Source organism: Ambystoma mexicanum, chromosome 4p (assembly GCF_040938575.1).
Source record: "Ambystoma mexicanum isolate Mex_15411 chromosome 4p, UKY_AmexF1_1, whole genome shotgun sequence".
Lineage (NCBI taxonomy): Eukaryota > Metazoa > Chordata > Amphibia > Caudata > Ambystomatidae > Ambystoma > Ambystoma mexicanum.
Window position 1 is genome coordinate 122882406 of NC_090927.1, and position 26430 is coordinate 122908835.

Sequence of the window (26430 nt, forward strand, 5' to 3'; positions counted from 1 at the left end):
TGCAACAGCCAGCTGCTCGGTATTCCGCTTAAACAAATTTAAAGACTCCAAAAAACACAAAATGCAGCAGTAAGACTGATTTCTAAGCTAGGTAGAACTGCACATGTTTCGTCATACTCTACACTGGCTGGCACTAGACCGCATTAGATTTAAGGTAGCCTGCCTTATTTTTAAGTGCGTTAACGGTCTTGCTCCAGTATATCTACGCGAACTGATTCAACCATATCAACCCATCTGCGATCTAGTGATTGTCATCTTCTGTTTATCCCTCATTCAACGTATACATCAAGGGGAGATAGAAGATTTGCTGTCTTTGGTCCAAAATTATGGAACTCACTTCCTTTAGAAATAAGGGCCCATGAATCATATCAGTTTCATAAGACCCTGAAGACTTTGTTTAGATAGGCCCTGCTGCCCATCGTCTCTGTTCTGGTTGGCTTTGCTGCCTGGGCTTGACTATGCTTTACATCAATGTTTGCTCCACCTGTGCTGCTATACGTTTCATTCCGTCACGTGCGCGATACAAATGCAAAAATCAAATCAAGCAGGATACTGGGTATATCAAAAATGAGGAATCCGTGGAAGGACACGATCCATTAGAAAAGAGCAAACTGCCTACAAAGTGAAGATAAAAAAATTAGACATACTTGCTGCCCTTCGGAGGTGTCTTGGGAGTTCTTTTCTTTGAGCCAGCCGTTCCCTTCATGTTCCTGACGTGCTTCAGCATCCATGCCCGCATGTTAGAAAGACAGTTGTATTCAGACATAATGATCCGGGGCCAAGGGTTACAATCTTCTACATCCAGTGCCGAAATTGCTACAGCCCTTCCAACCTACAGAGGAAAACAAGATGCATAAAACATGCCTCAAATAGGGTAATGTGATAAAATGAAAATAAATCAAAAGTTTGCAGACTGGGCAATAACATGGCTTTATTTATGTGGTTGATTGCATCATGAGTTTAGGAATACTGCTCCCATTGAAAAGAAGCCTCATTCTGCGACATTTCCTGAGACCTTAAAAATTGCTAAAGCTAGACGGATGCTCACAAGCAGCCAGCTAAAATGGCAGCCAAGATGAAGAGCTCTGTGACAGATCATAATATCTGCATTGTAATAACCTGATGTCAGCGGCATAAGTCGATCACAAAGGATACAATCAGGGAATAACCCATTGCATATGGGGTTTCCGCGGTGAGCAACAAAGGCATCAACCCTTATAGGGTGAATGCTGTAAATGTTGTGAGAGGAAGCCCCTGCAGTCGCATCGCCCAACAGCAGCCCCAGAAAAGAAAAAAAAAACAGATCAGATATGTGGAGCTGAATGACCCTTTAAACACTGGAAGCAGCCGCCGCCCAGCCGCCGGACGAGACTACTCAGCCAGGGGCCTGATATGCTCGACTGCAGGCATACAAAACCTAGGCATGGGACCTCACTAACCTGAATGTATTGCTCACCAGTGAATCCAGTGGGCAAGCTGTGTGTGGCGTGTAGACTGTGCACTTTATTAGGCATTGTGGCAATACCGAGTGAACACCCGGAGCGAATACAGAGTAGAACTATATCCTTGCGTTACTCCTTGTGAAAATAATGGGAGGGATGCCTATTAATACATCACCATCAGCTGACAAACTGCCTTCTTACAGGCCTCGAACCTAAGCAGTGAGACAAGGGGTGGGTTGAGAGCATACCGGTAAGTTCACAACTACAAACACAATAGCAACATGTCTGGGAAAGCAGGTGCAAAGAAACAGTTGAATTAGACACAACCCAGCCCCCATTTATCTGTAGCAATTAAACCTATGGACAGCTGAACAACCCTCACCTTCACTACTCTCATCATCAGATAATATCATGCAAATGATGCAGAAAACACAGCAAAGCATTGCGGCATCAATGAGAAGGTCAATACCTTGACCTTTGTGACAGAGCATATTGCTGGCCCTGTCGGGTGTGTGGTGCGGTGGCTGTAATCCTGCCCTGCCCCTCTCATGGTGCCAGGATATCTGGCTACAGGCCTCCACCCAGCTACATTTCTGATTCTGCACTTTCTTTTGGTTTCTTTGAGATTCATCGGATACAGGATACAAACAGACTGGCCTAAAGACTTGCCTAAGAGACTGGCCTAACAACTGAACATCCGTGCCAAGTGATGTCGCAGAGCACAGCACAGCTGAGCTGTGGAATGCAGTGATGCCTCAGAGACGGGCATGAATAGCAGCTCCTGAGAAGTACACAGTGATGACGCTGCTGGCTCAAATCCCAAGGCGGCTAAAGGCCAGAGGCTGCCTCGCAGAAACAGCCTGCAGTTACGAAATGTACTTTCCTCCCCCGTTCGACAAAATTACCTTTTTGTTATGATATGTGCTGTTAATGGGTAGAGAATAAGATCTAGCTGCTCCATTGTACATAAGGATGAGCCAGGCCTGGGAGGGGCAGAGCCGAATGCAGGTCACCCAAGCACTGGCGAGTGTTAGCTTTACAGCACTTTTCACCCCACTTCTGGTCTCTTGTGTATTATTTGTGTCCGAGTGCCTGGAATGCTAATAGGTGGCATGGGGAAACTGGATAAGCACTGGTATCGTGGGGAGCAGGAAGAACCTGTAACACACCCAGCCTTTCCTTGAGGCGGAACTGGAGCTGGTGCCGCAAAGAGACACTGGAGAAGAGGCTGCGCAAGGCAGCCTGCAGAGAACCAAGGCAGCACCTGAGCAGTGTGTAGAGTATTGTATTGTTTATTTATAAAGCGCGCCGGGCCTTCAGGCATCTGGGCGCTTGCAAAAGTTTAGGTTACAGGTACATAAGCAAAGATAAATACAGTAGATTATAAGACAATATACAGAGACAATTACAATCAAATGAGTGTGCAGGATAAATACATAATATACACATATACAGTCCATGGGTGAGGACATAAATGGTCGTTAGCGTGCAACCATTGTTTAACATTGGTCTTAAAGGCAGGGAGGGAAGGTAAAGCTCTTAAGGCGTCCGGTATAGAGTTCCAGAGTTGAGCTGCCAAGACTGGAAAGCTGGATCCTCCTGTTTTTTTTTAAGTTTGAAGTTAGGGATTCTGATGCTGTTAGAGTGTGCCTTTCTAATAGGTCGTTCGGATGTATATTTGGTGAACTGCTCTGTCAGGTATATAGGTGCCTTATTATTGAGGCGTTTGTACGTCAGGTTTAGTGTTTTGTACTTAACTCTGATATAGAGCGTCTTTCGTGCAAGATATGCTGACCTTTAGGGATTCCTAGGGCAGTTCTTAGAGCATTGTTTTGGAGGGTTTGGAGTTTGCTTATGTTGTGATTGCTGGTGCCCAAATAAAGTGCATTGAAGTAATCCAATTTAGATAGGATTAGTGCCCGAGCAGTGGTAATGCAACTGTCTGTGGTCAAAAATGGTTTACATGCATAGATCAATTTGCACGTGTAGCTAGTTGCAGAAGCTGTGTGATTTACTTGTATTTGTATTTTGTATTTATTTTTGTTTATATAGCGCTTCACACCAAAGCGCTGCACACTTTAACAACAGGATACATATGACAATAACATTGTAACAGTAGAAGCAATTTACAATTGAGAATCAGACCAACAAAACAATAAGTAGAGAAATTAACTTGGGTGGGAGAAGGAGAGTAGTACAGTAGAACTGAGAGGGAGGGGAAGAGGGGGAGGAGGGAAACGCATGGGGTGAAGGGTGAGAATGGGGGTGTGGGGAGGAGGGAGATGACCAAGTAGATAAGGCAAGGAGGGAGGGGTTTCATGGCGGGGAATGGAGAAGGAGAGATTTGAGGGAAGTTAGGAATGAGGAAAAGGTGGAAATAGAGCAGAGTGAGAGAGAGAGGTAAGGAGTTCCAGTGTAGGGGGTGCTAGGAGATGGAAGGAGCGGAAACGGGATGTGACACAAGGGGAAGGAGGAACAGTGAGAAGGAAGTGGTCGGCAGAGCGAAGGAAGCGGGAGGGAGTGTAGAACGAGAGGAGGGAGGAGAGATAAGGGGGAGAAAGACCATGGAGAGATTTAAAGACTAGGCAGAGAAATTGAAATTTAAGATGCCAGCCAAGGGAGGAAAGGGAAGCAGAGATGGAGTCACGGGGGGAGAGGAGACAGAGGGTGCGGACAGCAAAGTGGTAGATAGATTTAAGGGGGCAAGATGGGAAGTAGTAAGTCCAAAGAGTAAGGAGGAGCACTAGAAGAGGCGAGAGAAGATAAGGGAGGAGATTAAGAGTTTAGTAGCATGTAAAGTGAGAGGGGAGGACTTTGCGAATATTAAAGAGGTGGAAGCGACATGCGCGAGAAGTGAGAGATGTGATGGGAAAAGGTGAGAGAGGAGTCAAAGTGAATGTCTAGGTTGTGAGTGTGGTCAGAGATGGGGAGATTAGAAGGGGTAAAGTGAATGAAAGGAGGAGGAGAGGGAGGGGGAAGAGAGTTGGAGGGGAAGAAAACGACTTCAGTTTTATCAGTGTTAAGGGAAAGGAAGCGAGAAGACATCCAATTTTTTATAGCAGTAAGGCAGGAGGAGAGTTTAAAGTGAAGGTCAGTAGAGAAGAAAGAGAAGGAGAGGAAGAGTTGAGTATCATCGGCATAGAAATGGTGAGAAATGCCAAATGAGGAGATAACTGGGGCAAGGAGGGAGGTATAGAGTGAGAAAAGCAAAGGGCCAAGAACCAAACCTTGGGGTACTCCGTATTCCAGAGGCTGGGTAGGAGAGGAGTGTCCTCCCCAGGAAATAGTAAAAGAGTGGGAGGAGAGGTAAGAGGAAAGCCCGTTAAGAACAGAGCCTTTGAATCCAAAGGAAGAAAGAGTGTTGAGAAGAAGGGAGTGATCGACAGTGTCGAAGGCAGCAGAGAGGTCTAGAAGAATAAGGACAGAGGATTGCTTAGAGTATCGAGCTGAGAGGAGAGAGTTAAGGATGTAAATGAGGGCAGTTTCAGGAGAGTGTATCAGACAGAAGCCAGATTGAGAGGGAGGAAGGAGAGAGAGATTAGTGACAAAGGTTGAGAGTTGCGAGTAGGCGAGGCGCTTGAGAAGTTTAGAGAGGAATGGGAGAAGTGAGATAGGAAGGAAGTTAGAGGTGAGCAGGGGGTCAGCAGAGGGTTTCTTCAGAATAGGAATGATAGTGGCATGTTTGAAAACAGAAGGGAAGATAGCAGAGGAAAGGCAGGTGTTGAAGAATGAAGTTAAGTAGGGAATAAGAAGAGGGTAGATCTTAGGTATAAGGAGGGAAGGGAAAGGGTCAGTAAGAGCAGATGAGGGGGGGCTTTGGAGAGGAGGATGGACACGTCAGAAGGGGAGACAGGGGAGAAGACAGTGATGCAGGTAGATGGGGAGAAGGGGGGAGGGGGAAGGGGGGAGTAAGAGGAGCAATTGATTTTTTGCCGAAGGGCAAGGATCTTGGAAGAGAAGAGGTTTGCAAAGTCGGAGGGAGAAAAGGTGGAAGAGGTTGAGGGATCGGGGGTGGGAGGAGAGAGAAGACGAGAGAGAGTTTGGAAGATGCAGTGAGGGTGGGAGGCTTGGGAATGGAGACGGTTAGAGTAGTAGGAGCGTTTTGCTGAGGAGAGGCAAGAGCCATAAAGAGAGTGGTAAGAGAAATATGAGGTTTGGTTGGAAAGCGAAGGAGATTTGAACCAGAGTCTCTCAAGACGTCGGAGAAGACGCCGCATGGAGAGAAGATGATGAGAGCCAAGGTTGAGAGGGTTTCCGGGTTGGACGGAAGAAGGAAAGGGTGTGAAGTAGATCAAGAGAGGAGGAGATGGAAGAGGAGAGAGTAGAAAGTGCATCATTGGCCGATAGTGAGGAGAAATCTTGGGGAGAGAAGAGCAAGTGTCGAGAAAAAGGGAGGGATCAAAGTTGTGAAGGTCGCGTTGTGAAAAGAGGGAACGGGAAGGCTTGGGAGAAGAAGTGCTGGGAAAGAGTAAGAGAGAAGGAGAGTAAAGCATGATCGGAGAGATAGATTGAAAGTGTGGAGACAGTGGAAGAGGGGTAGGAAGAGTTGAAGATGAGGTCAAGAGTGGAGCCAGAGGAGTGAGTAGGAGAGGAAGGAAGAGGGGAAAGGAGGTAGGAGTCAAGGATGGATAAAAGGGGTGAGGAATGAAGGGGAGAAGGGAGGTGAAGATTAAAGTCGCTGAGTACAGTTAGAGGAGAGGGAGAGGGAGAGATGAGAGAAAGGAGATGATCAAGGTCGTCATAGAAGGAAGAAAGAGGGCCAGGGGGTCGATAAATGATTAGAAAGGAGATGGGGTGAGGAGAGGAAAAGGATTTGTAAAGAAATTCGAAGGAAGGGAAAGAAGGAAGAGATGAGGGGAGGAAGAGGGAAGATTATTAGGATGGAAGAGGCGGCCAATACCTCTGCCACGGCCAGAAGGGTGCGAGATATGAGAAAAGGAGGAGGAAGAGGAGAGGGAAGCAGGGACAGTGGTGTTGTGAGGAGTGATCCAGGTTTCAGTTAGACATAGGAAATGAAGGTTGCGATGAAAGAACATGTCTAAGACTGCTGCAGTCTTATTGCAGAGGGATCTGGCATTCCAGAGAGCAATGTTCATGAGGCTGGAGGGTTGAACAGAGGGGGTGGTAGAGAAGATTAGGGCGGAGAGAGAGGGTATGTGAAGAACGGGTAGAGTGGAGGACGGGATTAGGGAAGGGAATGGACATGAGGAGGAAGGAGAGGAAGGGGAAGGCGGGGTGAGGGAAGGAGGTGAGGGGAGGGGTGATGAGGGCGGAGCGAAAGGGATGTGGCAGAGCGCATAACAGAGGGAAAAAGGAGAGGAGTGGTGATAGTAAAGTGGTAGGGGAGGCTAAGCACAGGACCTGGATGGAGGAACTGGTCAATGGACCCCGGCCTGTGGAGGAGGGGGTGGGGGTAGAGTCTAGAAGACCGGTGGGCCAGCTGAAGAAAAGGCTTGGTAGTAACGACGGGGATCAGGGATCCAGATGGGGACGGGTCAATGGAAGTCCCGGTCTGAAGAGGAGGGCAGGCGAAGACACAGTGGACCAGAGATCCTGTTGATGAGGACTGGGAGGAACAGAGGGGAACAGAGGATCAGAGGAGGGGGGGGCAGTGATATTGTAGATTGATGGCAGGCTGTAGAGGAGAACTGGTGGTTACAGGGACCAGGGATCCTGGAGGCAGATTTGCCGATGGATGCCCCCGTCCGAGGAGTGCTAATGGACACAGAAGACCAGTGTGCAGAAGCAGCTCAGGGGGCAGAGCTGGGTACAGCCGATGGGGGGGGGCGGGGGGTAGACGAGAGATACTGTTGATGAGGAGGACTGTAAGGAACAGATGGGGGATAGATCAGTGGAGCAGGGGAGACAGTGATTTTGTGGACTGATAGCAGGCTGTAGAGGGGGCCTGGAGGCGGATATGCCGATTGATGCCCCGGTCCGAGGAGTGCTAGTGGACACAGAATACCAAAGTGCAGAGGCAGCACAGGGGGCAGGGCTGGGTACAGCAGACGGGGGGGCCCAAAGTGGAATGGGTGTCCTGGCCCGTGATGTTAAGGAGGGCAGGCGAAGTGCAGGACGGACTAGTGGAGGAGTCCAGGGGGCCTAGCTGGGCTCAGATGAAGTGGAGCCCTCCGGGGCTACAGGTAGTCGGCGGAGTAGCTGCAAAGGCCAGGCAGGATGAGGGAGGAAGAAGCAATCCCTCCAACCGCAAAAAAGTCAAAGTCATGGTCCGTGGTGGTGGGCGGGTAGAAAATGCAGTGGATACTGAGGCCTCAAGTAGGTGGCGGTTCAGCTGCGGGGCCTGGACAAGGAAGGAAGGGAGAAGCGACCCCTCCCGCCGCAGAGTGCCTGCACACTAGATCCACAACAGAGGGCAGGCAACCCCAGGTTGACACAGGGGACTGGGATTACCGCCAAGGCTGCCTGGAAGCCCCTGTCTGCCATCGTAGTAGACTCCGGGGGCTGAGGAACACCAAAGCCGCTCAGGAGGGCTGATCCAGGAACCGGAGATGTGGGGCCAGCAACAGAGAGCAGGCGGTCAGTAGGCGCCACACTGGGTCGACCGGGTCAGGGAGCGGGCCTCAATGGCACCCGCAACAGAACGTTGGAAGCCAGGCCCATCAAGGAGGGCGGGCTGGCTGGCACAGTCGGCCGGAGTCCACACACACACAGCAGAGCGGGAAGACTCCCGCAGCAGAGAGACACAGAGCAGAGTCCACACTCGCAGCAATGCTGGAAGCCTAGGCCTGATGAAGAGGAGGGGCTGAGGCCACAGGAGGCCACACCCGCAACAGAACGGGAGATTTTGCGGGGTAGAGACAGTCAAGTCCGCTCCGGCGGGCCGATCCAGAGCCGCAGAGGGGCCACAAAGCACACAGGAAGCCCATGCCCAATGAGGAGGGCGGGCTGGCAGGCACAGAAGACCAAAGCCCCCCGAGGCAGAGCGGGAAGACTGAGGAGAGAGAAAGTCATAGGCCGCCCCGGTGGGCCGGTCCAGGAGCCACCGAGGTGGGGTCCAGAAGACCGAAGCCCCCCGCGGCAGAGCGGGAAGACTAAGGAGAGAGAAAGTCATAGGCCGCCCCAGTGGGCCGGTCTAGGAGCCACTGACGAGGGGTCCGCAGTAGGGTACAGGCAGGCAGCGGAGATCAGAAGGTGCAGGGGAGCAGGTCCCAACGGCACCCGCCGCAAAACACTGGAAGATCGGCCCGGTGAGGAGGGCGGGCTGGCTTAGATGATCGGAGACCACGCCGACTGCAGAGCGGGAAGAGGCCGCACCAGGAGCTGAGCCAGAAGATATTGAAGGAAAGTGATTTAGGGTGAAGTTGGTATCGGAGGAGCCCCCAGGCTCTAGGATCAGGAAATGGAGGTAAGTTTGAGTAGAAATTGCTGTAGTTATTGAAATATTTAGCAAGATTCTGCCTGAAGGGAGGAGACGCTGGTTCAGGCGACCAAGCTTCTGCGCCCCCTGCTGGTGGATATGTAAATATATACTAGCCTGTTAAGATTGAGTGCCGAATCCAGGTAAAAGCCTAACGTGTTTACTTCCTTCGCGACTTTAATCTTGATGCCGTCAATGGAGTTGTAGTTGGGGGTGGTGGGGGGTTTGCTTAGTCTATTGGTGGACCCAGTGATTAGGAGTTCGGTCTTTTCGTCATTAAGACATAGACCATGGGTGGCCATCCAAGTTTGTATGATTTGGTAAATTTTATTGATCAGACCTACGTCTTTGTCGTAGTCTTCCTGAATAGAGATGAGGATTTGAGCATACATCAATCTTTGAAAAAATGTAAAAAATCAAATGCATCTTACCTTAGTTTTTATCATTTTACACATGAAAAATAACGGGTCGGATACCGCGATCCTGTGCAGTTGATTCATCACCCTAAATTCAAGTGCCTTTGTGGTACTAATTTCAATTGCTCACCCCTAAAGCGGACATCACTAGACGCTTACACCCCTTTTCACAACGCCAATGCACGTCTCCAGTCCACGTCCTCTGTGTGCAATCTATTGACGTGTCTCCCTGGAAATGCCAAGATCCCTCTTTCCTCGACAAGTATAATCAAACCTGTTCTGATCACACACCATTGGAGTTTCTTTCTCCTTCGTGTCAGTATTTAAGTATGGCACACCAAACCATGTTTAAATTCTACTTTTACATGGCTTATTCTTTACATGAGTCTTTGCAAAATTTCAAATATTATTCTTGTCTTTGCACTATGTTTTTTTTAACATGGCTGTTTCTTCACTTATCTTTCTTTAACATTGAATGTTATGTTAAAACCTCATTACTTCACTGTATACAAACAAAACCATTTGTTTTGTCTTACTGTTGATTTTCTACTTCTTCGATATTCTGGAACTATGGCAACAATTCAGCCCTACCAGTACAAGCCTGAATATTCAGAAGAGGAAATGCTTGAAAGAGAAATGAGCCGAAACGATGGGGAATATTATGAAAGTCGTGATGATCAAGCACCAGAGCCTGCATCAGTCACATGGAAGACGTTTCTACCTGGTATAGCTGTCATCATTGTGAGGTTATGCCAACTGTGGTGGAGAAATGCTGTTGCAGAAAAAACTCTGGCTGCTTGCCCTACATTGCCGAAGAAGACACCACTGCTATGTGTTACTGAGCTGCATGACTTCAGGGCAGCCTGCCTTACAAGATCCATGTTGCGAATGATGGTCCTTATGCACGTGAGCTACAGCTTGCCCTCGTAATCCAAGTAACAAATATGTTTACTCTTGTTTTGTACGTTTGACAATCGAGACGGCTAACTTTAATGTTGTTCTCCTACATCATTATAACTTTGATGGGTCACGGTGTTAGGCAGAAACCTGTGCAGTTCCCTTAGGGAACACTGCAAAAGATTTAGGACTTCAGGTGTTAGCAGTAAACCCACTTGGTAGCAGTCTGTACCACCCAGATTTACCTGGTAGCTGTGGCTGAGCAGTCAGACTTCTCTCAAGAAGAGTTAGGCAGTATGCAAAGTATACACAATAGGCACTTCAGAAACACCAATACAAGCAAACACTGACCAGAGCTTTGGTATCAAAGTATATAATTATTTATTTAAAAACACACTGTTTGAAACACTCCAGCACTCTTGTTGTAAAATATTCTAAACAGTTACTATTGTAATATATACACCCCTTTTTCCTTATCAGATAAGTCACAGTAAAACACCACTTATTTTCATACAGAGGTGAGCGCTTAACTAGATGGCACTCCAATAAGTTTGTGAGAAAGGGAGGGAAAAAGACAGAATATGGAAAAGGTACACCACTCTAAGGTTCAGGAACACTGTTAGCAAGGCAGAAAAGCAAAAAGTCACTGGTGAGCCAAAGTCCAAAGGCTGGGCCCACTCTTAGAGAGAGCAGAGCACAAATGCGCCCAAGATCACACAGTTACACTAGGCTTAGAAAGTCTTGCAGAGGGTTCAAAAAGAGTCGAGAGGCTTAGGAAAGTTTAGCCAGGGTGTCCCAGGCTAACCCAGGTTCGAAAGCCGGGGGCTAAATCTACCCTGTACAGCCGGTAGCAAGGGAAGCCAGGCGTGACACGGTACCTTAAGTGGGAAGGATCCTCCAGCGGTGGCAGTTGTTCCTGGAAGTGGGTGCAAGTTGCGTCGTCGTCCAGGGGAAGAGAAGATCTCGACTTGGAGGAAAGATGAAGATCGTTGCACTACCAGGGAAGAAACCAGCCGCAGAGTTTTCCGGTTAAAGCTGGTACCTTTGTTCGCGGTCGTGGTAAAACGTGGTATCCCGGTTGCCGGGGTGCTTGGCACAGGCAAGGCGGCCACGAGGTACGTCGGGAAGGCGAAAAGACGGTGAAACTGGTTATCCCCACCAGTCAAAGGAAGAAGACTCTCCGGCAGGAGATCTCCTCTGTCGTTGGGAAAAGTGGTGAGATGGTCCAGCAGGGCTCCACCGGTGGTGGCGTCGTGGCAGGTCGGCTCAGCTTCTCCGTCGGATTCTTAGGTCCTGTGGCGACTTCTGAAGTTCCAGTCCCCAAAGCCCTGCTTTTATGCAGAAAACCCCCATTCACTCAGCCTAGCTGTAACTCAAACATGCTAAGTGGTGAGCCGGCCGGCTCACCACTTGGGCCAATCAGGACGGAGTGCGACTTGAGTTGCCTAGGCAACTCAGTCCAGGGTGCCTAAATCCCCCTCCACCTCTCCTAAGCACCCCAGACAGAGTGGCACCACTTTGGAGGGCTTCTGTGGAGAAGCCCGCCAAAAAGTGGAACAAAGGGCTCGACTTGGGTTGGAGTCACAGAAGAGAACACAAACGCCATTTTAGAGTCACGTTTTGGCAAAAAATACCAACCGGAGAATTAATATTAATTAAATAAACCGGCGGTATGTTCGAGGCTACCGTAAATAATTAAATAAAGATAGTAGTCTAAAACAATGGGAAATCCCATAGGAAAATATTTGCGGTTGAATATAAACAGTAGTATCCACTGCCACCAGCCAAAACTTGATCGGGGGGACGGAGACGTGCCCCCTCGACTAACAGACCCCGGGGCAATTGAATTGCCCCAGCCAGTACGTCCACAATATGATGGTTTGTACTGGTTCTGTTCAGAATTTAAGACTAGTAAAGTCAATGGTGACTTTACATGCCCTGGGAGACAGTAGTCAGTCCCAGGGTATGGAGTCTATACTGGGGGGTCACTATGACACCCCTGTGTTACTGCACTGAGGGTGCTGTGTAACACATCACAAAAACACATGAACACCTATGGGGTAAAAGACCCCATAGCCCATTAAACACATCTAGATTCAAAGAAACACCCTCAAATCATGCCCAAGAGTGAGGGTAAAAAAGAGTCTCACTCTTGGCAGGAGAAAAAAATAAACCCCAAAAATCCAGCAAAGCTGATGGGGGACTCACTAGGTTAGGAAATTCAGCCTAAACAGAGAATTCTCCCTAACACACGGAGAAAGATTTTTTCAGTAAATTGAATACATTTCTCATTCTAATCTCAAACCAAAGTATTCATCATTACATTTAACGTATTAACAATTACGTTTCTTTCACTTTGAAGTCAAAAACAATATTTCCCTATGTCCCAAACTGCTTTTGCTGGAATGGGCGTTCACATTTCTAATTGATCCTTACTTGAAATCAAAAGTATTTTTTAAGCGTAACAATGCTTTACATTTTAAAGGGGAGTGAAAACAAAAAATAAAATTATTGGGTTCATTCAAGTAAACTATTTCTGTGTCTCTTTAACAGTTGGTACAGTCTTGTTGCCTATCGAGCGTTTTACATGGTGGATTCATGGAAGACTGGGATTCTGCTTTGGTCGAGGAATACCTGTGTGGTTTGAGCCATTTGTGAGAAATTCTCCAGTGAATACGGACAATACAGGGGATTTAAAATGGGCAGTACCTCAACCACAGCAGGACAATTTGTAGTTTGTCATTGCCATCCACCCTACCAAATTAAATAAAATATTTATTAAAGTTAATATGAAAAGTTGTCACACGTTTTTTGTAAGTCACCAACACGTCCAAACATCCAATATTTCGGAGCCTCGGCTACACAAAGGACCATTAAGGATTGGCGTGCGTCAACAAGTTTACTATAATAGTGCGCTGACCTCAAGTGCGTCAAGTGATTGGTGTAATTGTGACATAGCTCTACAAACTTGCGGTCTGTGAATACTGGAAGTTGTGATATCCTGTGGTATCCCTGTGCACTGTATCTTTAAGCTTCTGGACATAATAAGCCTGCCCAAAGCGACGCGAAGTGAGTCAAGTGATTGGCATACCGGCAGAGAGACTGGGTGAGATCGTCATATGGCCATTGTGTGGAGCTTGTTGTCTAGGGCCCACACTGGTCCAGGGTCTGCTTTACTCTAGAAAATTGTGCTGATAAAAGTCCCTTGAACAGATGACAGCGGGCTGTAAAGAACCCTATATTAAGGATTCCAGACAAAAAACATAAGTTGGACACAGTGTGTTCTGTGCTGTGGTGGTGCACGGCTCGTGCTAGTGGACACTTCATAAATTCCTCTCTGGATTTTACACTGAAGTAGGCTCGGGCATTGAACATTTAATCTTTGTACCCTCCATTGTTTGTGATTGACTCGTATGCATGTCTTATGGAGTGGGAACATTATAACGCCTTGTGTTCCTCCTTTAAACATGCTATCTGATGAGAAAATGCTTGCCGCAATGAATATGCTGCTCCCGCCATCGACTGTGTGCAGAACATAAAACCGTGCTCCAATGCAATTTAAGCCTTTTTTTCCATCTAAAGTGAAACAGACTTTTAGAACTGGTCCGGGACCGGGATCAATTGGAAATAATGAAATGTTGGCCTTGCCAGTAGTGACTGACTGTGTATCAAGGTCCCAACTGGTGCCTGAGGCTCACAGTCTTCCTCTAGAGGCCCACAGTTGGGATGATACTCCCCCAGATCCCCAACAGTGCTATGTGCCCGATTCTTATTCCTCAATTTCCTCTTTTGACACAGCGCCATCTTTCAAACCAGCAAGGAAGTCTGATATTCCATTCCCTCTGACACAGGGGTTGATATTCCTGTTGCAAATTCACTAATTGAAATAAATCAGGTATTATGTATACTGGTGAGTAATCCTCCTTGAATCCCTACTATTGAAATTTGAGAACATCAAACTCCATATGACGGTGAAAGATTTCCCTCTAAATGACCATTTTTTTTTAAAACAGCAGGAAGAGGGACAAGAACAACTACCTGTTGTAAATCAAAATGTTGCCCAAATGCCAGTTCCTTGCGAGGAGACGGGGGAGGTGGAAATAGTAAGTCTGCGAATCAAACAGTTAAAGCTGGCAGCATGAATAGGATTGTACTTCCGGACTGTCACAAGGTTTTCGCCTCTGCTACTGAATATTCTAAGATAACATCTATTCAGACGCAGACGCTAAGGATTTGGTACCAGAAGACGGGACAATTCCTCTGGCGGCAGAAAAGGCGATAGTACCCCCATGCAGAACTTAGAAGTAATTTGCTAGAATGATATACCGGGATGCAGGAGCGTTCAGAACAAGGTTATAACTACGCATTTGCCATCTTAATGGAAGCTCAGGCAAGGGGGCTAAAACCACTCTAAGGAAGATCCAACACTTGAAGAAACCAAAGAATTGTCGAACCAAAAAGGTGAATTCGTATTCTTCCCGTCAATTTGTGAATTTATTACTGCCCCAACCATGAAATCCGCTCTCTCAAACATTTCAAAAACAAGAGGAGTCCAACAATTGTTAAATATGGAGCACTCTGCATCAATGCCATCGCAGACATCCCTGCATTTATAGTTTAAAGGATAGTTCCGGGACTTTTTTTTTTATTGTCCCTACGGTTCGGCCATGTGTTTTTAAGCATAAATCGGTAGATCGTAGAAAACTTTCCTATGGACCTTACCCGACTTTTCGTCCATTAACGCACTCGAAATCAGCCGCCATTTTGTGATAATCCTATCATTTCCCCCCATCGACCTGGCTCACCTGCGTTTGCGGCACTAAATCAAATCCCCCGCCCCTGAGCCTGACATCAGCAGACGCGTACCGCCCATTTCCCAACGCCAAAGCACGTTTCGTGTCAACAATCGCTGCGCCTCAGCTAATGAAGTGTCGCCATGGAAATGGCAGGACGCCTCTTTCCTCAATAAGTAAACACACCGTTTCACAACACACAGCAGCAGATTTTCGATTCCATTACTCTCTCTGTGTTACTTTGAGTATTCTGTGACTCGTTTCTGTGCTCTGGTCAGCTACCTTCGCCGCTTCTAGGCCTTGTGAACACCGGTACCATCTCTGTAAATTATTTTACTTTCTTTACCACACAATGGCTACAATAATGCCGTATATGTACGAGCCCGAGTACACCGAGGAGGAACTACTGGAAAGGCAAGCACGCGAAAACGATGGGGATTCGGACGGCAGTTGGGAGGACCAGTCAACGGATGAAGAGCCTGGACCATGTCGCAAGGACGGCGTCTCCACCTGGTGCACGTGCAATCGGTGCGAGCTAATGCCAACTGAGGAGGAGAACTGCTGCTGCCGTGAAAATTCCGGGTGCTTGGCCTACATTTCGGAAGGCGAGCCAAGTCCGCAATGCATCACCGAGCTGCCAGAGTTCAGGGAAGCCTGCCTCTCACGGACCGTGTTGAGGATGATGATGGTGCTTATGCACGAACTTCGCGGCACTGTTCGTCCGCGTAATCCGAGTAACGAGTAAGTATACTCTGGTTGTGATGTCAGTGATGCCACTACTATTTCATGGTCGTCTCCCACATATAAAATTACATCTACATATCATTCGAACGCATGTAAATTGGTTCCATATTGTGCATTTTCTAGATAGAATTTTTTTCAAAGCAGAATGACATTTTTTACCTGAATCGACATTGATAAGAAAGTTGTCATTTTAATACAGTTTGCATCTTTCTTTTTCACAGGTGGTACAGGCTGGTGGCCTATCGTTGCTTCACTTGCTGGCTTCACGGGAGGCTCGGACACCGCGTTCGGAGAGTAATACCTGCCTGTGCGGTACTTGCCATTAGACATTTCCCCAGCGACAGTGGACAATACCGCGGATTTTCCCTGGATGTGCTGCAACCGGAACTTTACAATGTGTAATGTTTATTATTTATGTTCAATTGAAATTAAGATCTAAAATAAAACCCAACATATATTTTAACAATGGTTGTTTTGATTTTTTAAATGAATCTAGTGTGTCTCCATTGAATAGTCTTCCTGTGCCTTGTCTTGTCACACCACATGTCTCCGGCCAGCATCCTCCCTCACGCTGGCCGCCCACCTTCAATCCACATAACTGTTGAACCCATATGCAGCAGACATACATATGTTATTTTGCGGATTGGCATCAAGCCTCCCGGCCTTGCCTCCTCCCCCAAAAATACTTACCACACCACTTTGTTCAAGCGTTGGCAATAAAAGGCCGTTGGATTTTATTGATACAAAACATGGTTATAGGTAAATAATCAATATGGTTGATCATAATAAATCATCCTTTTGGGCACCGGGTACAGAGATGACCCCCTCTGGCCCGTGCCGCCTTGCCACCACAGGCCAGCCTGATGCTGACTAACTGCCTAGGCATCCAGGGTCTCCAGGGTGAACTGCACCCATATATTCTCCTGGGAGGGTGAGGTATTTATAAACTCACCCCCTTGCCTTCCATGTACTAGATCCTGCAGCCTGCCTCTTACATGCAGTTAGATGGCTTCTCCTTGGTGAGGCCCTGCGGCAAACGAGTCTTGTCTGCACGACCACCGCCCCAATCCACCCCCCGCCCTATCAAAGGCAGTTCGCACCGGGGTACTTGCGCTGGCAAGTGGAGCTGTCAGGGAGCGATAAAGGCCAAGAGGTGCCAAAGACCATGTACACTTCAAAGTGGTCTATAGAGCATGGGTTGTTGTTCCCATGTCTACCTCCAGACCCTGTGTCTCCTGCCAAGCATCCCCCCTCACGCTGGACGCCCCCCTGCAAACCGCATAATGCCACGACATATACACGTCATTCATTCACAAACACACCCCTGTTTCGAATTCTTTATAACCCACTTCATATTTCTAATGAGAACTTCTTTGTGCTTTGCTAGTCAACCAGTGAAGGTGCTGGTTATCTGCTCTTCGTCTCTGTGTACTTCCGTGACCACTTCGAGCAAACTCGTCAGTTTGCAACCTGTGAACTGCTCCCTGTTCTACGACAAGAAACTACTCTGATCCCTGCATCTAACTGTTTGTTCGTCAAGGTAAGGCCATGTACCATAATCATTTTGCGTCCAATTTTTTAATTTATATCTATTTGCTAGTAGTCATCAAATTGCATCCATGTTTTCTTTTCGTTCAAGACAGTACATGCAAGGAACTAGTCACATGTTCTGAGTTTAGTCAAATTATTTTTCTATTTTTTTAAAGTTATTCAAATACTTATCCGCATGTGAATAACGTGTATAGTTCCAAGAACCAAAACAAACCATGCATTGAACCTTTTATGTGTCATTTAATTTTTTAACACATTGGTATTCATAGAGAATTGTTGATCTTTACTTTTCAGAACTTTCCACAATGCCTGCCTGTTCCATTGGCGGTTGCCCTTCGAAGACCCATAATAAATCTGAAGGTACTATAATGCATGTTTTCCCTAAGACAATAGATCAGATAAGAGAATGGGTCCGATATTGCGGATATCCACCGTCTGAGCTTGAAAAAAGAGTCCTAGAAGTCTTTGCGGACAAGAGGGGTGATCGATACCGCATCTGCAGCAGGCACTTTAGCTCAGACATGTACTCCACATCATTGCTAATAAAGAAGAAAACACCGCGAGCGACGCGAAAATTGCTCTCAACCGCTATTCCCACTCTATTCGTCCACATCCCTCCACTGGTGAGTCAAGTTTACGGATTTAGCTCTCGGCCTTGCGGTAGTGTGTAGCATTAGCTAACAATAATTTCCCCATTTATGTATCCACTCAATATGAAGGCGGAAGATTCTCCATCCGTGTCGTTATTGCAGTCATCGGCCACTTCAAGCGCCTATCGGGTAATCTTACTTAGCTATTCTGCCACTGACTTGTTTTAGGCATGTAAATCAATAGTTTTAATTTATCGTGTAATTATTTTACCTAATGGTACACCCTAGTACTCGTCCTCTAGTCTTTGTTTTCAGTTATAATTATTGTTATCCAAAATAATGCAAGTACTGACTTTCAGGGAGATGCTGAGGAGTCCAACGCATTGACGACAACCGTTGATGTCACTCAGATGCTCGAGGTACGTTTCCGGACAGTTCCATCGATGGAGATCATCAGATCTTGCATTCTTGTAGCGTGATTGTTACACACAATGTTTCTTTCGTTTTTAGCCATTGATATGTCCTTCTGTCGTCGCCCTCCTATGTGTCTTCTTTTTTCAATATTGTGTTCATTACTAATGAAAGTCCTATGTTTCAGGGATTCGATGGAGCATTAGTCCAAGAAGAAGGGGGAGCATGCAGTTACGGGTTGGCGCAACAGCTTGCAGAAGTGTGCACCGCAGTTACAGCGTCCCTTGATGTTCTTATGCATTTCGAGGTATGGATACTGACAGTTCGATCAACCGAGATCATATGACGTGATTACATCCGCTATACTTCCTCCTTTATTAACGCAAGTACTATGTTTCAGGGAGATGACGGAGCTTCTTCTACAAGAACATCACCCCTAGTAGTTGATGCAGATCTCTGGGTGGTGACACTTCCAACGATCGAGCAAATCGAATCATATTTAGATATCCATTATTTATTTTAGACAACTGATCATTTGTGCAGGTCTATTTAGATGAGCCGTTGACGCCTGCACAAAGTTTATGTTCTTTTTAACAAAATAGAAAACCATACTAATGCAATTACTGTGTTTCAGGGAGTTGCTGAAGCGTCATCTTCAATAATATCATCAATGGAAGTCTATGCGGAGCCCGAGGTATGGATCTTGACAGTTCCATCAAACTAGATCAACAATGCGTGAATAATTGTCGTTTGAATGTTCTACACAATGCGTTCATTCGTGTTTTGCTATTGAGATGTACGTGGGTATTGGTCCCCAAGTACATTTTGTGTTTTCAATATTATTATACATACTAATGAAAGTTCTATGTTTCAGGGAGTCGATGGAGCGTCAGTGCGTGATGGATGTGCTTATCATGAAAATATAGTCGTTGCAGCGCAAGAGGAAGTGGAGACATGCACACACGAGTCGGAGCAACAGCGTCCAGATGTTGAAGTCCGAGGCAAGAAAGTTTCAAAGAAAAGAAAGCAAAAGAAGGTTAGTGTCCTGGTCAGTATATTATGTTGTTTTTTGAAATTGAAATTGTGCCTCTACCTGGAGACCTTGGAACCTACCTAATTGGAGCTCTGTTTAACTGACCGGCACTGCGAGTCGCTCCTCGACTCTTGCCGCCGTCAGCCGTGCCATACGCTTCCTGGAGGAGGCGGAGCCACGCACGGCACGTGATCTATCACGTGACTTCGGGAGCAGCCAAAAGACTCAGGCTGCCTCCCGCTCCGTGAATTGTGCCTCTACCTGGAGACCTTGGAACCTACCTAATTGGAGCTCTGTTTAACTGACCGGCACTGCGAGTCGCTCCTCGACTCTTGCCGCCGTCAGCCGTGCCATACGCTTCCTGGAGGAGGCGGAGCCACGCACGGCACGTGATCTATCACGTGACTTCGGGAGCAGCCAAAAGACTCAGGCTGCCTCCCGCTCCGTGAATTGTGCCTCTACCTGGAGACCTTGGAACCTACCTAATTGGAGCTCTGTTTAACTGACCGGCACTGCGAGTCGCTCCTCGACTCTTGCCGCCGTCAGCCGTGCCATACGCTTCCTGGAGGAGGCAGAGCCACGCACGGCACGTGATCTATCACGTGACTTCGGGAGCAGCCAAAAGACTCAGGCTACCACCCTTGCGGCGTTAAGCCCGACAGGGGTGAAGGGCGCTGACTGTTTTGCGACTGTTTGGTGCTGTGGCACTACTTACAGCTTGGAACTTGCGAAGGTGAGCCATCCATATTATAAACCCATAAAAACAGTGTCTCAGTGTACTCTTGCTCTTACATATTGTGGAACCTGACACAACTGAAGCGTGACAGTATTTATACGACTGTACCTATTTACCCATCACTACCTCTTATTAGGAGAAGGGTGACCAAAATCCATCAAAACCCATGGCCAAAACCAGGCAGAACAAAACTCGCTACAACCTGCGTAAAGGCCAAGAAGGGCCCAGGGACCTTCTATTGCAGAAAGCTAATAAGAATATTAATCCTACAGAGGCGGAGGGTAGATCGATCAAAGGAACTATTCCAGCTATGTTTGGGAAAATTCACACCAAGGCAACCACCGCTGGGGATAAATCAGGAACTGAAGCCAGTAATTCTCAACCGCCAGTCCAACATAACAGTATCTCTTTGGATAATACTAACTTTAATGAAATTGATAACAATTCTCTCTTAGATCTATGCCTATCAATTCAAAAATCAATGGCCCCATTAAACAATCCCCCTACAGTATCCAATGATTGTCCACTTGTGATTGAGGCACAGGTTCTAAACACAGCTCAGGGGGGGGCAGCAAAAGCCTGGGGGACTTATTAGCCCAAGACAACCAGGTAATTCAACATCAAATTTATCGGGCTCTTTCCCCATGCGCCCCTCCTCTATCTCCTCAGTGGTTTTGTCAGAGGAACAGCTATCAACTTCCCCAAATCTCTATATAAGCTCTGATGATCCGGAACATATGGACAAAGGAGACAGTGGAAACTCTGAAGTCTGTAACAATCTAGCCATTATAGATCTGCAAGCCTCAGTGGCTTCTCTTCAATTTGCTATGAAAATTCTGCTAAAACTATGCGGGAGGATCCACGCAAACTCATTAATACAGCTGGGGCTATCCAATCCTCTCATTCCTATGGGGCAAGATCTACCCAACCAGCATCCCCCTAATGGAGATGAGGGACAGGATTCACAGATGATACCCGACAATTTAGATAAATCTATAGTGAAAGCCTTGGAAATACCTCTGACAAAAAAACAGCGACGTCAACAAAGACGCCTAGCCTCGAAAAATTTGGTGGCTGAAATAGCCTCCCCTTTACCTGCCACTAACGCTCCAGCAATACGTACAAAAAAATCTAAACGTAAGAAGCGAAAAACCAAGAAAAATGCTAAGAAAGGGATGGGGACCCTAACAAGTTGGATCATCCCGGATATAACACAGGAAATCACCAGCACGATTATAGAAGACCCCAACCCTGACCTTTCTACTAACTCAGCTGAAGTGGACACTATATACTCGCACCAAGACGAACAGCATAAAGTGGATAACAAGGGACCTCCTAAACCACTGGAAACAATAGAAATCGATATCCCTAATACAAGTAAAATATGCATCATCAAAAACTTAAATCAAAAGAAGAGGGATAAGTGGTTGACAAGAACGGAGGTTTTAAATAAACTGCATTTGATCCCACAATTGCGGGTAATCCGCTCGGAGGACTTCTCTTTTGTAGAACCGCTCACTGTATGCAATCCCAATGTGACAGCCCTCCATTGTTGTGTCTTGGCATCTGCTCAATTGATTCGATCTCATAAACAATGTCTATTACAGGTGGGGGTGGAAGTAGATGCTTGTAAAGAGAAGGAAGATCCTTTACTTCCAAGTGCTGAGCCAACGGCAGCCCCAAATAAGAGTGGTATACCCACCCAAAAAACGGGAAAGAATGTGCAGATGGCAGACATCCAAAATACACTGAAATGGCTGGCAGATTCGCTGCCCCTAGTTCTACAACAATCATGAGATCAAACCCTGCTAAGCTGGAACACACATGGTCATCAGCATTTTCTTACCAACAAGGGCTCTCTATCAATGATAAGTAATTTTCCCATCTTTCTATTACAAGAAACTTGGCTGCTACAGCAGACAGCCATGGATGGGTATACTATTTATCACACCCTTGCGAAGAAAGGCATACGTGGACGACCATACGGGGGTCTAGCGATAGGGATATCCAATAAGCTGAAAAGTAGAATGATCCCAGTGGATAGTGACTATCTGTGTGCTGCTGCTCTGACCCTCAGGATTAAAGCAAGATGGGAAGAAATATTATTAATTAATATATATAATACTCCGGGCGCAAAGCACAGAGAAAATATACAGGATACCCTGCATAATCTCTTAAGTGATTGGAATGTAACCAACGGTAGAGATTTTATTATTTTGGCTGGGGACTTAAATTGTAGAATCAATAGCGGTGGTGGTACAAGTAATAATCAGCTTCTAACAAGCAACAGTATATGGAATCAGGCTTTTACGGATATAGAAGGGATGTGCTGGAGGGGTTTCTTTGATTGCTGGGACCTTGAAATAATTAATGGTCGTACTAGAAACGATAGCCCTGGTAAATTTACATGGAAGAATGGGAGCAGTATGAGCACCTTAGACTATATCTATACTAGTGTAGAGATTGCATTAATTGTTAAAGATATGAAGGTGAGCGAATACAAATGGAGTGATCACGACCCGCTGATATTATCACTGGGACTCGGCCACCCGGATGCTGCATTGGTAAATTTGGGAGATCTCGTAATCAACCATTCCCTAAATCGCATTTCCTGGTCAACGAATAATATTCTAAAGGCCACAAGGGCGTCCGAAGAGTGGGGTATTAAACAATTAAATATGTTTATACAAAAGTCACCGGAACAAATAGAAAGGTGGATAAGTAAGTTCTCTGCGCTACACGGTTCTCGTAAAATGGGCCTGATGGTGGGCAAGGCCTCAAACGAATTTGACCGTGCGATCAGAGATAGGAAACGCAAGCTTAGAGGAGATATGAGGTATATAAGAAATGGCCCTGATCCCAAGAAGGTGATTGCTCTTAAAATAAGAAAGCTGAAGACCACTTACCGAATATGGTTAAAAATACACAAAAATACAAGGAAGATAGAAAGGTGGCAACATACAGTCAGAACATTATGTGGTAAGAACACTCGCAAAATTTGGTCCATATTGGGGAAGGCGAAGGGGAAAACTTTACCCAGTATGGTTAATCCTATAGGAGATGATAAATGGATCTCCTTTTTGGAAACGAGAAATATGGGGAGTAGCCCTGAGACTTATATCCCCAGGGCTAGCAAACCCCCTATTCCCCCATTCTCTGTTTCTGTGGAGGACCTACAGATAAGAATTAAGGCTTTAAACACCTCACGAGCGCCAGGACCTAATGGCCTCTCTAATATGGTGTTGAGGAGTAACCCCCTCTTTTGGGCAAACCTCTTGAAAATATTGTTTGATAAGATATTACATGAAGGTAGTATACCGACATCTTGGCAGGCAGCCATCATCATACCTGTCTTTAAGAAAGGTAGCAGGGCCGACCCTATGAACTACCGGCTCTTATCTATGCTGGACTGCTCTGGGAAACTGTTTGCAGCCCTTATTTTGAAAGAATTGCTTTTATGGGTAGAGAAAGCTGGGATCTTAGATCAATTCCAAAGTGGCTTTATGTAACGCTCACCTGATTCCCGTAGAGGCGCCGGTCTTGACTGGGCGTATACCGTATCTTCAAAGGTGATGTGTAACACACGGCTGGCTCTTTGGGCTGGACCTCTGTGCACTGTATGTCTGACTCGAAGGGTAAGATGTCTGCAGATAGAAAATATGGGATTAAGGAACTGGGTTATTGAATGTCTCTCTCTTCTTCCCTTTCTCTTCTCCTGTAGAACCCCAAAGGTTAACGCTCTCACCTTAGGTAAGTGAACGCTGTGCTCTCCATCTGCCTCGGGGAAGGGTGCTGTAACCAGTTTCTTCACTGGATAAGGGGAGCAGGCCTCTTGACTTCAGAGGACTGCTGTCCGTCGTTTACTGCACAAACGGTAAGTTTCGAGTAATTCTAATGTCTTTAAAGTCTTTAGTAATGATGTCTCTTGTTTTGCAGGGTTCCGGCGATGGCGGATGACGGGCTGAAGTGAGTTGAAGATGGAGCCCGTGTGATGAATAGAAGCGCCTGGAAGCACGTAAGTAAGCGCTTGTTGCCTGCTTCACGATGCACTCTAACTGTCTTTTTATTTTGCAGGTACAAGTTCGGAGCGGCTGCAGGGTGCCGGAATACCCACTGGGTTAGATGTGGAAAGGAGTAATGGCACGTGAGTATTAAAGTTCCCCAATGTCTTTAAACGCACCTTGTTTTGTCTTTCAGATGCGGGATGCAGCGCCGAAGGCCTCCGGAGCGTGCGAAGAGTTGGTAAGCTTTTGTCTTTCAGATGCCGGAATGCAGTGTGAAGACCTCCGGAGCGCACGAAGAGTAGGTAAGCCTTTGTCTTTCAGATGCCGGAATGCAGCGCGAGGCGTTGGTGACAGCCGATGGACCAGGTAAGTGAAGAGCTGTCACTGAAGACCGTAATGCTAACCTGTTCTTTCTTGTCTTTATAGGTGTTGCTGAAGACTGGATTCAGGATGGTAAGCCTTTTTCCTTAGGCCCAGGATCAGATGCAGAAGACACGATGAGCGTTCTGCTGCAGAGGATGCAGAATAACGCAAAGCAAGATTCATCCATCGGGTGTGGTTTAAATAGCCTCCTGTAGTGCTTAGATGTCTCCTTCCACAGCCACGCCTAGGTAAGAAAAGAGTTCCTGCTTTCCAGAAGAGTTCCAGTGTTCTGAATCTAGGGAGTGGCTACTGCCCCACCCAACAGGAAAAGTAGTCCCAAACAGAAGAGGATCAGAGGCTCAACTGGCAGGCAAGTAAGCAGCATGGTCTGCTGCAGGTAAGTCCACCCAAGCATTATGAGCCCGGCGCTTCCAGCGCTGGGACTGGGCATATTTATGAGCCTGGTGCCACTGGCGCCAGGACTGGGTCCAAAAGGTCCCAATTGGGACTGGTTGGCACTCGGAACCTGGGTTATGGATCTGCTTCCAAGGGAGTTGGGAAAACCCTGACCTTTTGGAAGCAGAGATCATGACAGTACCCCCCTCAAGGCCCCTCCCAAACCGGGCTTCTCCGGGGGTTTTGGCTTGTCAGGAAATGTTCGGTGAAATCTTTTGATTAGGCGAGGAGCGTGGACAGATTCAGCAGGTTCCCAGGATCTCTCTTGGGGGCCGTAGCCTTTCCAGTCAATTAGGTAAAATAGTTTAGATTTGGAGATCTTGGAGTCCAGAATGCTTTTGACTTCAAACTCGAGTTCTCCATCAACTAGGATAGGTTTTGGAGATTTAGTTAGTCGGGTTTGGGGTTGCACAGGTTTTAATAGAGAGACGTGGAAGACCGGATGCATCTTCATGTGCGGGGGCAAGTCCAACTTGACCGCTACTGGGTTTACTATGGTAGTGATGGAATAGGGACCAAGGTATCTTGGGTTGAATGTGCGTGGCCCTTTTAGAGGTAGATATTTGGTGGATAACCAGACTTGATCCCCTACTTGATATTGAGGGGCTTCCTTCCGATGTTGATCTGCTCCTTTCTTGTATTGTTCTTTAGCCCTTTGAAGGTGAGAAACAGCTTCCTTAAAGGCTTGGGTGATTGTAGAATGCAGGTAGTCTACTGCTGGTGTTTCAAGATCTTGGAGGGGATCCAACTCCGAGGTTCGAGGGTGACTGCCGTACAAAAGAAAAAACGGGGTTTTCCCAGTTCCCGAATGGACAGTTATTGTAGGCATATTCGGCTATCCAAAGGATGTCTTTCCAAGTTTTTTCAGTTTGTTGCAGCATGCAGCGTAAATACTGTTCCAGAGTTTGATTGGTCCTCTCGGTTTGTCCGTCGGTCTGAGGGTGGTGACTGGTCGATAGTCTCACATCAATTTGAGCCGACCGACAGCAACTTCGCCAAAAATGAGAAATAAATTGACTACCTCGATCCGAAATTAGAACCGAAGGAAAACCGTGCAGTCGGACGATGTTTTCGAGAAATTCTCGGGCCAGAGTTGCTGCTGTTGGCAAGCCTTTGAGCGGAATGAAATGCGCCATCTTGGAGAATAAGTCCACGATTACTAGAATCGTATTGTATCCGGAGCATGGAGGTAGATCGGTGATGAAGTCCATAGAAAGCGTATGCCAAGGGCGAGGTGGGATGTCAATAGGGCGTAAGAGGCCTGCTGGTCTTTCCTTTTGACACTTGTTTTGGGCGCATACTCCACAGGACATTATAAAGTCTCTGATATCTTTTTTCCAAGACGGCCACCAGAAGTAGCGCTTGATCTTTTCTGAGGTCTTGGCCATACCGGGATGTCCTTCCATTAAAGAATCGTGATAACAAGAGATTACTTTTTTCTGTAAATCTGTGCTGGGTAGGTATAATCGTTCTTGGAAATACAATAAGTTGTCCTTTACTGCAAAGTCCTTTCCCTGCAGATGCCAATTCTGTATGTCTGCTGGAGTTACAAGTTGCCTGGCTTTATCCTTAACTTCCTCTATGGATTCTGTGGCGATTACACCCAGAATTCTTTG

At 46.7% G+C, this 26430-nt stretch overlaps 1 protein-coding gene across 10 annotated transcripts in view; it reads right to left on the reverse strand.

The window, feature by feature from the left end:
* AGBL5 (AGBL carboxypeptidase 5) overlaps window positions 1-26430 on the reverse strand; it is a 1732162-nt gene that overhangs the window by 652530 nt on the left and 1053202 nt on the right. For all 10 annotated transcript variants that reach the window (XM_069605526.1, XM_069605530.1, XM_069605525.1 and 7 more), the window contains one exon: window positions 648-832. In XM_069605526.1, coding sequence (XP_069461627.1) covers window positions 648-832 — 185 coding nt within the window. The remainder of the gene's footprint in view (window positions 1-647; window positions 833-26430) is intronic.